General features: G+C 36.3%; 1 protein-coding gene across 2 annotated transcripts; it reads left to right on the forward strand.

Annotated features, from left to right (window-relative positions):
- Nucleotides 1–2,686: 2,686 nt before the first annotated feature.
- On the forward strand, nucleotides 2,687–11,704 carry LOC108997719 (histidine kinase 1-like). Of its 2 annotated transcripts, none has more exons than XM_018974091.2 (13): nucleotides 2,687–3,367; nucleotides 3,823–4,065; nucleotides 4,177–4,980; nucleotides 5,457–5,704; nucleotides 5,798–5,957; nucleotides 6,966–7,092; nucleotides 7,205–7,294; nucleotides 8,039–8,233; nucleotides 8,320–8,389; nucleotides 8,571–8,613; nucleotides 9,458–9,598; nucleotides 9,705–10,889; nucleotides 11,188–11,704. In XM_018974091.2, exons 1-13 carry the CDS (start codon nucleotides 3,125–3,127, stop codon nucleotides 11,428–11,430), a joined length of 3,792 nt encoding a protein of 1,263 aa, XP_018829636.1. In that variant the 5' UTR covers nucleotides 2,687–3,124; the 3' UTR covers nucleotides 11,431–11,704. The 2 variants fall into 2 exon arrangements, with proteins under 2 accessions (XP_018829636.1, XP_018829637.1); XM_018974092.2 differs by having other exon boundaries at nucleotides 2,688–3,367; nucleotides 4,180–4,980.
- The last annotated feature ends 5,737 nt before the right edge of the window (nucleotides 11,705–17,441 follow it).

A 17,441-nucleotide genomic window follows, 5' to 3' on the forward strand; every position in this document is an offset into this window, starting at 1 on the left:
AAATTATAATATAACTTTATTTCATATATAATTATAATTTATAAATATGATATATAATATAAAAATATATTATATATAATATTAAAAATTAATTAAAAATATATAAATATGCGAACTGGTGGATCTTAGAAAACATAAAATCGAGACCGGACTAGTTATGATCGGTTTTTAAAATGGAGGAACTAGTCCTAGACCGAACCAACCGGTCCGAGCCGGTTTTCTGATTCTCCGAATTATTTTTACAGCTTCATGCTTATTGTCCAAATCAGTTTATCATTATCAAATGGTTTAGCAAGCCAAGCATATAGACAAAAGGCATGACCTAGAAATTATCGTGGGTGAAGTTTTGAGATGTGGCAAATCTTCTAGGATTGACAAATCCAGCTGTTTGGACTTTTGCCTCTATGTGTGTTTAATGGAGATGAGGCAGATGCCGTCGGACTTGAAAGTCTTCAAGTTGGAAGCCACATGTGATTCTCAAAATAAGTGGTCATGCAAGCATATATATCTAAAAGGAAAAAGATGTCATGTAGCACTGCTTTGCTCTCTTTACCTTGCTTTATTACACATTTCCTTTTCTTTTTTTGGGGAGGAGACAAAAAGAAAAAAAAAAAAAAAAAAAAATACCTAAAAAAGAACCTTGTGTAAAGAGTAGAAAGACAAGAAAATTAAAGGAAAGGTAAGGTGAGGTGCTGTTACCTATTCATTCTTACCCTCAAAAGTGGGCAGAGGAAAGAGGATGATGATGGTTTTTGTGATGAGAACAAAGAAAAAAAAATGATGATGATAATGTTTGTTAAGTGTGTGTGCTGTTTTGGGTGAGCAATAGGAATAGAATGGTGTGGAGACTGGTTGGGCACTAAACACATTTTTATGGTTAAAAGTCGATTAGGACATGAGCTAGCTCAGCTTCTCTGATCATGAGTGACCGTACAGATTTTAATTAGGAGATTATGGATTATTGAGGTGGAGCACCATAACTATGTTCTACAGGATTATCCATCCCATCTCATCTCAAGGTCCCTCCTCTCCCTAGTGCTCTCTCCACACATTTCTGCCTTAAAATATTATATCAACCGCCCTAACATTTATCTCTTATCCTGATCTCCAGATTGCTATCAGCTACCACCACTTGTCTCAATATCCTTATTTATTTATCTACCACCACTTTTCTTTAATTTCCACCTCCTTTGCTTTGATTGGTTGCAAAGAAAGTCTTGCAAGAAAGTAGTTCTAAACTAAATAAAGGTGAAAATGAGGAGTTCCCTCAGAACGATTACATTTTCTAATAGCTTTGTGCTTTCTGCAGAGGAATTGGGTTTTTCTTGATGCTGTGATGCATTATCCTAAGATAAACAATTAAACATCCTCTTCTGAAGTTGCCATTTTTTGTCTGTCAAAATCAGAGCCGTTTACATATCACCCAACAAGAAGTCCTATTACTAAGTTAGGACACCGTTTAATCAAAGCATTATAAGTTTAGGTTCAACAGTATATTACTGATCGAATTTGGTAATGATCGAGTGACATTGCTTGTTCGAATGGACCCAAAACAAGAAATGAATCTTATATTCTATTGTCACTCAAAAGATTTGAACTCCAGTCTTAATCAAGAAGCTTTGCTTTTGTATTAAAAAAACATTAGACTTTTAGTTTTTTACCCCTTCTACTGATACTGCTCATCCTTTTTCCTAGTAATTACCCTTTTCAAACTTCAACATTGTAAACACTAGCGCAAAAGCAAGCATCAACTCACATGACCGACCAAATAACAACGCACATCATTGCACATCCAAAACGCTGCTAAGATTTTCAAAGAGGAGTGGTCACTCACACTCCACCCAAAAAATGACAAATTCCATGAGTTTCCACCACAGAGAGACAAAAATTTACAAGTTTTTTTTTTTTTTTGTTTTTTTCTTTCTTTCTTTCTTTCTTTCTTAAAAAGTTTCATTTTGGTAGTGTCCACCATCAATGTTGGTCATACACCAACTTCAGTTTGTATATGCAAATTGGCCTTGACCTGGTCGTCCAACAATCTGCCTCAAAATTAGGCATGCATGTCATGGCCAGCTTTCTGAATTTCAAGATACTGGTAATAGACTTTCACGATGTGCAGAAACCAGAAAAAATTGGCTACGATTAGATAGTGAGGTGATCTCAGATGATCTTATCAAAGTAAAACTATAAATTAATGTGATTTGATATCCTCGTTATATCTACTTTATAAATCAAAGAGTTTTACGATCTAAATCAAAGAGGTGATCTCGTTACAATATTTTTTGTACAGGCCAACCTTTTCTAACACGTGGAAACACACAAAATTTTTGCAAGCCGAAAGCAAAATCTGAACCGTGATTATTAAGGTTGGTTAAAAGAGACAACGAGAGACATGGTTTTAATAGGCCGAGGTATCTGATTGCAATTATCTAATAATAAAACTTATGTAACTTTCAGTTTGCATCGCTCCTAACTTGTAAAAGAAAGAAGAACCAGTCTTTTTCGTTTTTATATGCAACAGATGGGTTCGAATCCGTTTGATATTTTGAAAACGCTTTACTTTTGGACTTTTTAAGGAATGCTTTATGGGCATGGGGTTGAATGACACGTTTTTTCTGCAGTTTTTATTGCCCTGTTCTGCATGAGAAAAGTTAACAAAGACTGGAAAAATAGATTTTATTCGTTCTCTGTAATCATTAAATGAATTATCTTGCCTGTTGATTTAACGTCTAACAATTTAGTTAACCGAGAAGTGCGAGCTCCACCCAGTTCATGGAATTTCCAAGCAGTCACTGCAAAGAATTAATTACTTGGCCATCTGTTGAATTGCTCTGTAAGCTATTTTAACATGTTTCATGCTTAGACTCCAACTTCTACTCAAAAGATCGGATTTTGGCAGATGTGCCATGGATCTTGTGGATGAGGAATCACCTCCCCACTTTAGAATTTGCAACCAGAGGTGCTTCTTGCCTTGAGAAAGTGGGAAATGACACGAGTCGTGTTATTAAAAACTCCAACCCAACAAGCTCTATCTCACTCTCTCTCTCTCTCTCTCTCTCTCTGTGCACACCACACAAACGCGCATAGCTTCTGGGCAATGAATACTTTATAGTTTCAGGAGGGAATGGCAGATGAAACCCACCCTGGAAGTTGTGAATGCTCACCAACTCGAAGCACGCCGATGGGTACCCCCCTGAGAAAGGTGTTGGATAGAATATCAGGTTTTGCCACTCCTTGGAGGAGCAGTTCAGCTCTACGCGGTCGGAGAATCTTTCACAGGGATGTTGAACGAGAAGAGTTTCAGTATGCTGCTACTCGTTGTCTCTCTTCCTACTACAGCGTCTTCGTTGCTCGCCTTGCTATCATGGTTTGTGAAACTGTTCTTCCCTTCACTGTTAACTGAGTAAGAGATTCAATCATGTAATTAATTTGTTCGGCTTGAATGATCAAAGTCGAAAATTGGCTAATATCAATACCAATATACATACTATGAAGGTGTTGATCTGAGGAACATCACATGCCTCTTGAGATTCGTATGCAGATTATCGAATTGCTCCTTTTTTTTTTTAACACGTTAGAGAATTCTCAGGCTTAATTAGAGAGAGAGAGTTGAGTGTGAAATTCTAACAGAGGTAGCCATAAGTTTGTGTACCTTGGATGGAACTGCATAAACTTCCAAGACAACAGAACCCATTCTGCCAAAATGGTTGGAAGTCGTTTATTTGATTAGCTGCTTTAGATAGATGAGAACTTATTTGTATAAACCCTGAAGCTTCTATTTGATTTTTTGACATATTACAATGTCTTCTTTGTTCTTTACAGGTCATGCTAGCCATTTTAATTGGGCTTCTAACCATATTAACATGGCATTTTACAAAGATCTACACAACAAAATCACTGAATAGCTTGGCATATGGCCTTCGAAATGAACTCCTGCAACGTCCAATTTTACGGATGTGGAACATCTTAAATTCTACCTCTGAGATAACAACAGCACAGGTTAAGCTATCAGAGTATGTGTTCAGACGGTACAACAAACCCGATACTCAGGCCGAACAAGTTGAGGTTGATTGTTAAGCAAGTCATTATAATTATGCTATGTTTGTTCTTGTAAATTATAGTTGTGACTGCTTGGTTTTGGCAATATTGTTGATTTCGTTATTGTTCAACTCTTAGCAGCTATACGAATCAATGAGGGATGTAACTTGGGCACTATTTGCAAGTCGTAAAGCTCTCAATGCAATAACTATAAATTACAGAAATGGTTTTGTCCAGGCATTCCATAGAGATCACAGGAGTAACAATACATTCTACATCTACTCGGATCTTGTAAACTATTCTATCAGTGCCAGTGGATCATCTTATGAAATCAATTCGCTATCATCACAACAAGGTTGGAAAGATCAATCCATACATGGTAACATTTCTGCAGTTTGGTATCAGGAGCCCCTTGATCCCATCACTGGCGAGAAGACAGGGAAAGCAAAGCCAATCCCACCAGATGACCTAATCAATATTGCAGGGCTTTCAGAAGTACCTGATGGTGTAGCTTCATGGCATGTAGCAGTGAGCAAATACACAGATACACCCTTGCTTTCAGCAGCACTGCCAGTTTGGGACCCTTCAAATGAAAGTATTGTGGCTGTTGTGGGCGTTACTACAGCACTTTATAGTGTAGGCCAGCTTATGAAGGAGCTTGTTGAAGTCCACAGTGGGCATATATATTTGACATCCCAAGAGGGTTATTTACTTGCTACATCCACGAATGCTCCACTATTGAGAAATTCAACCCAGGGGCCCAAGCTTATGAGGGCTATTGATTCTGACGATGAAGTAATACAAATGGGAGCTACATGGTTGCAGAGAGCCTATGGCAACAACTTTTCTCAGAGTCATGAGGTTCATGCAGAAAATGCTAGGCTTGGCCACGAGCAGTATTACATTGATTCATTTTTCCTAAAATTGAAGAGGCTTCCCTTGGTAAGTCTTGACCCCATTTTAATTTCTTCAATACCATTGGTATTCTAGACCTTATGTTTTAAGAACATATGAGGTCCTAGAGGCCAGATAGAACAGATTTGTATCTTAAGCATAACTAGTTGTACACTCACGCGATGCACAAACAAAAAATTTTTAGTTTCTAATTCTACTCTAATTTTTTTTTACCATGTTTAGAGCCTAATTATGGAGTTGTTTGAACGTGTTCGACTTCAATTACTAATTCTAATAAATTAGATATATAGGAAAGAAGAAGAAGTGTTATAGTGAAAAAAGAATTTTAAAATTCTAAATTATCTAATATTCATTGATATGACTTTTCAAATTATTTTAGATTTATGATCATTCTATGCACAAAGTTGTTGCATAATTCAGTAGGATCAAAGTTGTTGCTTTGGACAATAGTAATTTAACATTAAATGGAATTAAGGGAGAAAGTAAAATTGAACTTTGTGCAGGTGGGGGTCATCATCATTCCAAGAAAAAATATAATGGGGAAGGTAGATGAGAGAGCCTTCAAAACATTGGTTATATTGATATCTGCATCTTTGTGTATCCTATTCATTGGATGTATCTGCATTTTGATACTGACAAATGGGGTGTCCAAAGAAATGAAACTAAGAGCAGAGCTGATAAGCCATCTTGATGCAAGAAGAAGAGCGGAGGCATCTAGCAACTATAAAAGCCAATTTCTAGCAAACATGAGGTCCGTAATTTCAGCTTGTACGAGGTACTGATATAGTGATATATAGTAGTGTTATGATATTTATGGATCAATACAAAATCTGTGGTGCTGCAGTCATGAACTGAGGACACCTATGGCTGCGGTAATTGGGTTACTGGACATTCTCATATGTGATGATTGCCTCACAAATGAACAGTACGCAACTGTTACCCAGATTAGAAAGTGCTCAACAGCTCTACTCCGGCTTCTAAACAATATATTGGATTTGAGCAAGGTGAGATATAAAGCAAGCATTTACTTATGATTGTGAGCAAGCCAAGAGGAATGTATCAATTGAAACAATCTAGTGCATATGATCATACAGTTAATAAGGAGAGAAGTGATCTCCTTCCAATTTTTACCAGACAATCTATTACAATATCTCAATTTGAAGGCATAAAGTTTTTCTCCTATGAAACCACAACATCCTTTCTTAGCACATGAAGTTTGAAAGTTTAAAGCTCTATATATTTATTTATCTAAGTAGTATCTTAAATTCATTAAGAATCTTGAGGACCATAAGTTTGTCAGTAATCTTTTTCATTTAAGTATGGCTACTTAGAAAGAGCAAAGTGGCAACAATGTGACCGGCTCCGTTTGGCCCGGGGAAGGACTGTTTTTCATCATATTTAGAGCTTTTTGCATTCATTATAGCTTTTTGCATCCCTCGGCTTTCTTTACATTTAATTACAAGACATAGATCGAAGACTATACAGAAATTAGTTTATATTGCTATTTTGACCTCGCCAACTTTCAACCCCTAACTGAGAAATTTTAAAATGTTAGGTCTGGACTCACTTTCTCTATTCCAATCTCTTCATTTATCTTAAAATCACCTCTTTGAAAATGAGGAAAAAATTTGGTTCTTGAAAATCCGAAGAACATTTGAAAGGTTGCTTCTACACTGTTCCTCCTTCGTCTCCGTCTCTCTCTTCATATTCTAGCATTGCATATTCATTATTTTTATTTGCATAACTTTTACTATTCATGCACGACTACATCTAATTAGAAAGAAAAATAACTACCTAGATTTGCATTAGAAGTTATATAATACAATTGATAAGATTACAACATGCTTAGTGTATGAACCTGATGTTTGTTGAGGAGGTTTCCAATAATATATACTTCTTCAATTTTAATTGTTACAGAAACATTATGAATTTGTGATTAAATAAAACTTGAAATCACATAACTTGTTCTACATATTGCACTCCTGAAATGAAATTAAAAATATACCATATAGGTTGAATCTGGGAAGCTGGTGTTGGAAGATGCAGAATTTGATTTGGGGAGAGAACTTGAAGGACTTGTTGATATGTTCTCTGTGCAGTGCATTAACCACAATGTGGAAACTGTTTTGGATCTCTCTGGTATGACCTCAAGTCTCAGAGGAAGACAACTCAGATTATGGTCAAAGCTTATCAATTTTAACTATAGCTGTCTGTTTCTGATGTGGTTTTTTACTCTCTGTTTCCTGTTTAGATAATATGCCAAAGTTAGTTCGAGGAGACTCTGCTAGAGTTGTTCAAATATTTGCAAATCTAATCAGCAATTCTCTCAAGTTCACATCATGTAAGTGCAACTCATGTATTGCAAATATTGATGGCCCTAGTTTGACAGTGCTGCAGAAATAACAATGAAATGGAAAATAGAAAGAGTGAGAAATTGTAAATGTTGATAAATAGTACCTATTAGAAAGGCTATCAGACTACTTATCAAAAAAACAAAAGAAAGGCTATATCAGACTGTAATACAACCTGCAAATAAAAACTTAAAAAAAAAACAAGTGATTTGTTCCAGAAGAATTAAACAACCTAGATTGAGATTGAGATAATAAGTAGTCTCTTCTTTTCAGGTGGGTTTCTTTTAGAAGTTGGAGATACAAATGATTGGGACCATGAGATTGAGAGTTATCATTTGTAGCTCAGATATCTTGCAAGTTATCATTTGCTCTTGGGAGCATCTGATCCTTGTTCTTTCATCAATGAATTTGATATTTTTCAAAAAATGAAAAGAAAATAAAAAGGCCTCTGATTTGTAGATATTGTAAGTTATTACATCATCTACATCATTATTGATGTCTGAATTAGAAAGTTTATATAGTTTGTCAATGCATTCATAGGACAGCAAGATCAATATGGAGAAGGAATTCCCTCCCCAAATGCCTTGTAGGAGGAGAGAATATACAAATGTAGGCCTATTTTCAGTTACGATGTGCGTAAAGTAACGACAAAAAGGACATGAATATAAAAATTATCATGTTTTTCAAGAATGAATAGTAAACTTGCATACTGAACTGTTTTGGATGGCTTACAGCGGGTCATGTCATTATACGAGGATGGTGTGAGAACTCAAGTTCTTCCATTGACATCGAGAAGTTTCCTCTCGACCATAAGAAATCACAGCCTGCACATAAGATAAAGTTCAAGCAGCAGGGAAGCCATACAAAGAAGGCCTGCAAGAAAGAAAACAAAATGATTCTTCGGTTTGAAGTTGATGACACTGGTTGTGGTAGGAATCTTAATACTACATATATGAATTGTAAAATTAGAAACTCTGATTCTGGATACAAGTAAGAATTTCTTTATGTTTTGTAGGTATTGATCCAAGCAAGTGGGAATCTGTATTTGAAAGCTTTGAGCAAGCTGACCCCTCAACAACACGAACGTAAGTAAAACAAACAAGCTTCACCATCTTCAAAACCTATCTGATGAACATGCAGCCTATTGTCTCTGTTTTTGAGTTGTGAAATAATAATAATAATAATAATAAAATTCATATCTTGAACACACAAGACATTTATCAAAATTAAGAACTGAAATCTGCAGTAACCTTTTGCTAATTGCAGGCATGGTGGCACTGGTCTTGGATTATGCATCGTGCGGACCTTGGTGAGTAAAAGCCTCCTGTATATATATATTGATGATGGCATATAAACTCACGTTAAACAACAAATACATTGGTCTCGTCCATGATGTTGTATGTTTAGAGGTTTTCTTATTATTTTTGGAAACCCTCAATGAAATGAAGAATAATAACAAGGTACACTACTTCCTACAGAATAATAACAAGAGTTGTTGTACAGTGAGTTAGTGGGACAATTGGGTGCACTGGGGGGTGGGGGGCTTGGTCGAGGCTGTTAAGTTTGTGAGTTTGAGTTGGGAGTTTGTAATTCATATCTTTGATAGCAGATTTCTTTTGGAGTTAGGCAATTGGCTGAGCCACGGTGGAAGTTTGTCTTATATATGGAAGTTGTTGTTTTATGTTTTTTAGGTTTTTAGGTATGAGTATGCACTTGGGTGGACCCAAGTGTATCGTTAAAGCCTCCCAGATTGTAAAAAGCCCTTAAAAAAGTATTTTTTATAAGGTATTTTTACAATTAGACTCTCCAAAAGAGAAAAAAAAAAAAATCTAATTATAAGCCCACTAATTGACACACCAAACACACCACTGATGTGGAAGCCTGTCACATCAGCTAATACTAGAAAGTCCCCTTGGTTCCCCTGCATGAAAAACTGAAATTTCTCAAGTTTGTAAAGTTTGATTTTGACCTCTAGGCTATCAGCTGCATGCCCATAACTTTGCTAAATGATCCTGGATAGTGACTATTAAATCACAGTTGCATTTCATAGGGAAAAAGAAAGGTTCCATATTATTATTTTTAGGCTTTATTGTGCAGTGCACTATACAGTCTGAATCTCTTTGTACGTCACACAATTATACTGCTGATGACAGGTTAACAAGATGGGTGGAGAAATCAAGGTTGCAAAGAAGGATGGTCCAGGAACTTTGATGCAGCTCTACTTGCTTCTCAATGCACCTGCAGATGGCACAGAGCAGCATTACCGAGTAGATTTTTCGAAGCATAGTTTAGTGGTGAGTGCGATTTCTTTCTTCTGAACACTATTTGAAAGCTCACATGTAGTTCAACTATGCAACAATAAAAAAGAATGAGCTTAAATATTTGAATTTTTAAATGCAGGTACTGCTTGCTCTACATGGCAGAATGGGGAGATTGATTATGTCCCAATGGCTACATAAAAGTGGAGTGTTTACGATGGAAGCATCTGAATGGAATGAGCTGACACAAATTCTTAGGGAATTCTTCTGTATCAGAAGGTCAGCTCGTAACAATGGCTTTGATGCACAGCATTCTCTAAGTGAACCTTTGAATACTCAAGTCCTGAGCATACAAGACATGAGGAACCCAGTCTTCGTCATAGTTGTGGATATAGGACTGCTCGACTTGAGCACAGATATATGGAAGGAACAAATTAACTTTCTTGACATTTACTTTGGGAAAGCAAAGTTTGCATGGATGCTTAATCATGATACTTCAAATGCCATAAAGATGGAACTCCGCCGAAAAGGACATATATTGATGGTGAATATGCCACTCTACAAGGCAAAGATGATTCACATTCTGGAAGCTGTAATAAAGGAGAGAAATGTTGAACTGCAGAAGAAAAGTTCAAATGCTTTGAGAACTACCAAAGAAAGCAATCTGCATGAATATCATGAGATTGATACCACACATTTTGATGTTGCCAGCTCTGATGATTCTGATATGCCTGAAATGCGTAGTTCTAATTCCATATGTGGCTCACTTGATGGGGAAAAACGAAGAGAGAGGATTACAAAACCTTGTTCTTCAGGCTACCAGAACATTAACAACTGTTTAGTTGAACTCACTCGTGTTTATTCAAAAGAGAATTATTTAACTGAAAGAGATCCATGTCAAGTCGGGCACAACTCTCACGATGTTCAAAATGAAGAACCTAAATGTTGCACACAAGCATCACTTTCAGCAGAACCTCAAAGTGAAAATGCTGACTGCCGCGAACAACATTTGGTTAGCAGCTGTCCTACAGCACAGGGTAATTTATACTCAAGCAAAGCTATGAATGAACAGAAGTCTCTTGAGGGCCTACGAATACTGCTTGCAGAAGATACCCCAGTACTCCAGAGAGTTGCAACCATAATGCTAGAAAAAATGGGTGCTACAGTAATTGCCGTGGGAGATGGCCTTCAGGCAGTAGATGCTCTGAATTGCAAGCTTAGTGCAGAAGCTTGTGAAAGGGATTGTGTCTGTGAAGATAGAAACACAAGATTGCAAACAGAAAACAGGGATTTCCCTCTATATGACTTGATCCTAATGGATTGCCAAGTAAGAATCTGAGACGACTCACACTTTTTTAATGCTCTGTTGTCTTACTTAACACTCTATATTCAATAATAAATACACAAGAGTAGTGAAAAACTGGTAGTGTTATATCTTTAGAATTCAGGGGTGCAGTTCTTGCATTCAAGCGTAAAACTAGAAGCAATTTTGAGGGGAATGCCTACAAAACATCACCTCAGTTTGTTTATTTTGGCAATTGGCATTTTGTGTTAACTTGCCATGTGAATGTGCTTAGATTGATCATTGCATGAAAGTTCTGAACCTTTGTCTTCGTGAAAAACAGATGCCAAAGATGGATGGTTATGAAGCAACAAAGATAATCAGGAAATCAGAAGCTGGAACCGGATTGCACACTCCCATTGTTGCATTGACTGCCCATGCAATGTCATCAGATGAAGCCAAATGCTTGGAGGTGGGCATGGACGCTTATCTAACAAAACCAATTAACTACAAGCTGATGGTTTCCACCATTCTTTCACTCACTACAAGAACGGCCTACGTCAAGCGAGAGCTAACAAACCAGTAGCTTATGCAGCCTTCAGATATAAAGTCTGGTATGAGAAAATGCAGTTTTATATGAGCATTATATGGATGTATATATATATAGAGTCTTACAGTATGATTCTAGAGATCCAAGTCTGGTGTCGATATCTATAACTATACTAGCCGCAGCAGACCCGGAAAATGTGCGGGAATAGTTATAATTATATATAAAAAATAATTTGAGTGTATGAACAATATGTCACAGCTGATCATCCCGAAAGAACAGTTAGTTGATATAAATCCAAGTTTTGTAGAAACTTGTAAACCTTGAAAAAAATTCTGGAATTCCCTGCTGTGTTGATGTAGCACTGTCCATTAGAATAATAAGTTTAATGGTTGATGCTAGTATCACGTCAACACTTTAGGATGAAAGTGAGATGAGCTATCTCCTTCAAGAGAATAACTTCCCGCAGGAATACCCGGTCTCCCCATAAAAACGCCCTCCAATGGAAGTCTGCCACATAGACACTCCATATTTCCAACCCTATGGCCGCACTGCAGAGGAACAAATTTTGAGAAGACTCCACCCATCTCTCTCTCTCTCTCTCTCTCTCTCATAAAACCCACTCCCTCCCGATCAGCCCCACCCACTCCCTCCCTCCCGTCGACCCCCAGCCCCACCCACCCACTCCCTCCCTCCTTCCCTCCCTTGCATTTTGGGTTCTTGATCTTGATCTATGGTTTTATGGTCTCATCCTCTATTGTCCTTCTTTGTTTTTAGATGTTCTCTTTTATGTCTTTAGTAAATCTCTACGATTGGATTCGATTTCAGTTTCAATGCTACTTCATTTGCTTAGCAGATGGGTTTGACTGAATATATTGGCTAACTGATTAAGGATTTTATCAAAAACAGAAGGTTGATTGAACCAGCAGCATAAATTTAAATTTGTTTAACTGGAAAAGGTTTTTGATAGTGCGTTGGGTTTGGTATCTAACAGCAGTGCAAAGTGATTGTTAATACTAAATTTCAATTCTTAAATACCAATAGGGTTGAACACCTAGGATTCTCTGGGTGATTAGAAAACAAAAATTTCTGAAAGTTTCTTTTTAGATTTAAATACACACTCACGAGTAAGCTTGTGAATCAATAAAGTTTGTGCAGGAAGCATGATCATTATATTGATGGCTGGGATTTCAAAGAAACACGGTTTTATAAAATGGGTAGGTATACCTGTAGTAACAACCTCCAGTTAGTCATGCAAGTTTCTTTACGATAACGTCGATAAGCCACCAACGGAATTACAATCATCAGTATGTAAGCAAAATAATGATTCTATAATGCAGAATAAACACTTAAAACAGAATCACAAAGTTTTAATGCCAAGGAAACATTACCTCCAATCATTGATGTTCCTCACGGTTTTGTTGCGTTCTCTCACTAATGTTTGGCACTTCCAAACTCTGATCACTCTATTAGATGGTGTAAGACTGAAGGCAATTGAGCGAGTGAGTCTAGGGACCAAACTGTAGTATTTATAGCCAAAGCTTCCATCAAGCTTTGGTGGCTACGTGTCCCACGTGTTCAGTTTATCATCGGGCAGTTCCAACGTTCTACGAACATGATGAACACTTGGAGTGGACCACTTCAAGAGCTCTTAAAATGAAGGGGAGCTGGAGACTCGTTTTTACGAATGGCCTCCTTGAGAAATGGTCAACATTCTCCCACTTGGTCCACACTTATAATCTAATGTCTCATCTTAAACCCATCGATAATCTGTATTTAAGTAATAAATACATTAATCATAGTGATAGGTTCTCTAATAATGAGTATTACCTTCCATGTATTACTATGTATTTATTTCTTAAATATTATAATTTATGTGGCAATAATTTCTTAATGAATAAACCCTATGTTTATTCTTGATCCAACATAGATGAATTTTCTCAAAATTAAATTAAGGTGCACATCAATATGAGAAAAACATCAGAATAATTAAGAATTTTATTAAAATAACATTGTCAATACTATGAAAAATTACATAATGGAACCAAGTCTCATATTTGCTACATGATCCTTGAGTTTCAACGGTGGCATGCCCTTTGTCAAAGGATCAGCGATCATTAGCTTAGTGCTGACGTGCTCAATGACCACTTTCTTTTCTTTAACACATTCCCTTATGGCTAAATACTTAATTTCGATGTGTTTACTTCAACTTCCACTTTTGTTGTTCTTAGCCATAAAAACAACAGCTGAATTGTCGCAATACATTCTCAATGGCCTAGAGATAGAATCCATAATTCTAAGTCCAGAAATGAAACTCTTAAGCCATACATCATGTGAAGGAGCCTCAAAATAAGAGACGAACTCGACTTCCATAATGGAAGTGACAGTCAAAGTCTGCTTGGCACTCCTCCATGATACAGCTCCACCGGCCATCAAAAAAATATATCCTGATATTGATTTGCGTAAATCCATACAATCAGCAAGGTCAAAATCTGAGTAGTCAATTACTTTCAGATTGTCCGTCCGTCTATACATAAGCATGTAGTCTTTGGTTCCTTGAATGTACCTCATTACTTTCTTTGCAGCTCTCCAGTGGTCTAAACCTGGATTACTCTGATATCGTCCTAACATTCCTACAGCAAATGCAATGTCAGGTCTTGTGCAGACCTAAGCATACATTAGACTTCTGACAGCAGAAGCATATAGAATGTTCTTCATTTGTTCCCTTTCAAGGTCGTTCTTCAGGCATTCGTTCAAATTGAACCTATCACCCTTCACAATGGGAGCTACACTTGGTAAACAATCATTCATCCAAAATATCTCTAAAACTTTATTAATATAGGTTTCCTGAGACAGACCCAAGATATCTCGAAATCTATCTCTATGGATCTTAATGTCAATGACATAAAATGTCTCCCCCATATCCTTCATATCAAAATTTTTAAATAGGAATTGTTTCACCTCATGCAGTAAATATTTATCATTGGTTGCTAGCAAAATGTCATTCACATATAAAATAAGAAAATAGATTTTACTCTTATTGACATTCTAATATATATATATTGATCCATAACGTTTTCTACAAAACCAAATGAAAAAATCATATTATGGAATTTCAAATACCATTGGCAGGATGCTTGTTTTAAACAAAATATAGATTTTTTGAGCTTGCAAACCAATTGCTCATCATCACTAGAGGGGAATCCTTCAGGTTGTTTCATATAAACCTCTACCTCTAGATCTCTATTGAAAAATATCATTTTCACATCCATTTGTTGCAACTCTAAGTAAAAATTGGCTACTAATGTCTAAATAACGCGCAAGGAATCTTTCTTAGATACATGAGAGAAAGTCTCATGTAATCGATTCCTTCTTTCTGAATGAATCTCTTAGCAACGAGTCTTGTATTGTATCTATCAATGTATCCCAATGAGTTTTTCTTTGTCTTAAAGACTCATTTACATCCAATCGCTTTTATACCATTAGGCAACTCAACAAGATCTCAGACTCTGTTAGTCTCATAGAATTCATCTCTTCCTTTATGGCATTGTACCATAATTCTGATTCTTTGCAACTCATGGTTTGTGAAAAGAACTCGGGATCATTTTTTACTCCAATGTTGTAGTCAAATTCTTACAGATACACAACATAATCATCAGGAATTGCTGATCTCTTTGGTCTAATAGATATTATTAATGTTGTACTATCATATTCCTGAGAAGTATGTAGTTCAACTCGTTGTTCAAAAGTTTTTGGCAACTCTTGAACTATCTGATCTACTGGAATGTCATTAGCAGCTTGTGAAACTTTAATGATTGGTTGTTCAACACTAGTTTATACTTAAGGGGTGCTGTAAACAATAATCAATCTATTACTTGAGGTGGAAGGTTGAGATTCTGAATGATCCTTCTTAGAAACTATGTTCCTGGTTTGATCGCTCTCACTGATCAAGTCATTTTCAAGAAACTTTGCATTTCTTGATTTCACAATCTTAGTACTGTGAGATGGACAATAAAATCTGTAACCTTTAGACCTTTTAGCATATCCAATGAAATACCCACTAATGGTCCTTGGGTTCAGCTTCTTCTCTTGTAGATTATAAATTCTCATTTCAGACGGGCATCCTCAAACCCGCATATGTCACAAACTCGGTTTCCAACCTTTCCATAATTCAAATGGTGTTTTAGGAACAGTTTTGGTTGGAACTCAGTTTAATATATACATTGTCATCTTAAGTGTTTTAACTCAAAAGGATTTAGAAATATTGGAGCTTCTAAGCATACTCCGCACCATGTCCAATAATGTTCGATTTTTTCTTTCTGCTATACCATTCTGGTCCGGTGAACCAGGCATGGTGTATTGGGCAACAATCACATGCTCTTGAAGAAACTTTGCAAATGGCACATGTGCTTGTCCATCCTCTATGTATCTACCATAATATTTTCCACCTCTATTTGATCTCAAGATCTTAATTTACTTACCACATTGTTTCTCTAATTCAGTCTTAAAGATTTTAAAAGCATCTAATGTTTCGTTCTTGTTATAAAGCATGAAGAGATACATATATTGTGAGTAATCATCTATGAAAGAGATGAAATATTTATGACCATGTGAGTCCAAGTCTGGATTACATATATCAGTATGTATGATCTCTAATATGTCTGAACTCCTATTGGCACTTTTCTTTGACTTGTTGGTTTGCTTTCCCTTTATGCAGTCCACATAAGTCTCAAAATCAATAAAATTCAGAGTATTAAATACCTCTTCATTTACTAATTTTTTAATTCTTTCTATGGAGATATGACCTAATCTTCGGTGCCATAATTTAAAGGAATCTTCATTAATAACATATCTTTTAGTACCAGTGTGAATATACATTAAATCATAAGTGGTATTATTTTGTAAATTAATGCAGTAAAGACCATCAGACAAAGTATCATTCCCAATACAATCAAATTTATAAAATAAATTGAATGATGAATCTGAAAAATTAAAGGAATATTCAAAAGGTACAAGCTTTGAAACTGAAATCAAGTTTCTAAAAAAACTTAGAACATAAAGGTCTTTTCTAACTTTAAAACAAAACCACTACTTAAAATTAAATAGCAAGTTCCTATAGCTTCAAAATGCGAGCTCATCTTATTTCCTGATAAGATGTTTTGCTCACTTCCCATTGGTTTTCTTAGGTTTTGCAAATCCTGCAAGGAATTCGATATGTGAATTATTGATCCAGAATCAATCCACCATGCGTTAATATTGACATTAACCATATTAGATTCATAACAAACAAATGAGGTTGGGTTACCTTTGTCTGCAAGTCATTTCTAAAATTTAGCGCATTCCTTCTTCATGTGTCCCTTCTTTTTACAGAAGAAACACTTGGAATCTTTTTTTATACCAACTTGGGAGGTATTTTACCTTTCCCTTTCTGATTAGCTTGAGATTTGCCATTTTCACGCGTTACCAGCATTGCACTTTCACCCTATTCCATCATCAGTCTCCCTTCCTTTTGAACACACATGGTCATAAGTTTATTAATTGATCATTTATCCTTATATGTGTTGTATGAGATTTTGAAGGGTTCATATTGGTGCAGAAGGGTGTTCAGGATGTAGTGCACTAGGAAGGACTCCGACATTTCAACCTCGAGTTTCTTCAATTGAGGCACATTGTCCCTCATTTGCATGATATGCTCACCCACACCTCTCACACTAGTGAGCCTTAGAGATGAGAACTTCATAATTAGGGTGCTTGTTAGTGCCTTGTCTGAAGTGATAAATTATTCATCAATGGCTTTCAGCAAGTCTCGAATATTTCCATACTGATCGACAAAACCACAAATACCAGCAGAAATTCTAGTCTTAATGAACATCATGCTGAGGCGATTAGATCGCTTCCATCGCTCATAAAGTGTGATATCTGCTGCAGTGCTGGTATCAGTGAGTACTGGTGGTTCGTCTTTTCTAATAGCATAGTTTATGTCCATCTATCCTAAATTAAGAAGAACTCTCTCCTTCAAGACCTTATAGTTATTTCCCTTAAGTTTAGGG

Source organism: Juglans regia, chromosome 11 (assembly GCF_001411555.2).
Source record: "Juglans regia cultivar Chandler chromosome 11, Walnut 2.0, whole genome shotgun sequence".
Lineage (NCBI taxonomy): Eukaryota > Viridiplantae > Streptophyta > Magnoliopsida > Fagales > Juglandaceae > Juglans > Juglans regia.

Coding starts and splice junctions, on each gene's coding strand:
- LOC108997719 (XM_018974091.2), top strand. CDS start 3,125: ATGGCAGATGAAACCCACCCTGGAAGTTGTGAATGCTCACCAACTCGA. Junction 4,981..5,456: donor AATTGAAGAGGCTTCCCTTG/GTAAGTCTTGAC, acceptor AACTTTGTGCAG/GTGGGGGTCATCATCATTCC. Junction 7,093..7,204: donor AACTGTTTTGGATCTCTCTG/GTATGACCTCAA, acceptor TTTCCTGTTTAG/ATAATATGCCAAAGTTAGTT.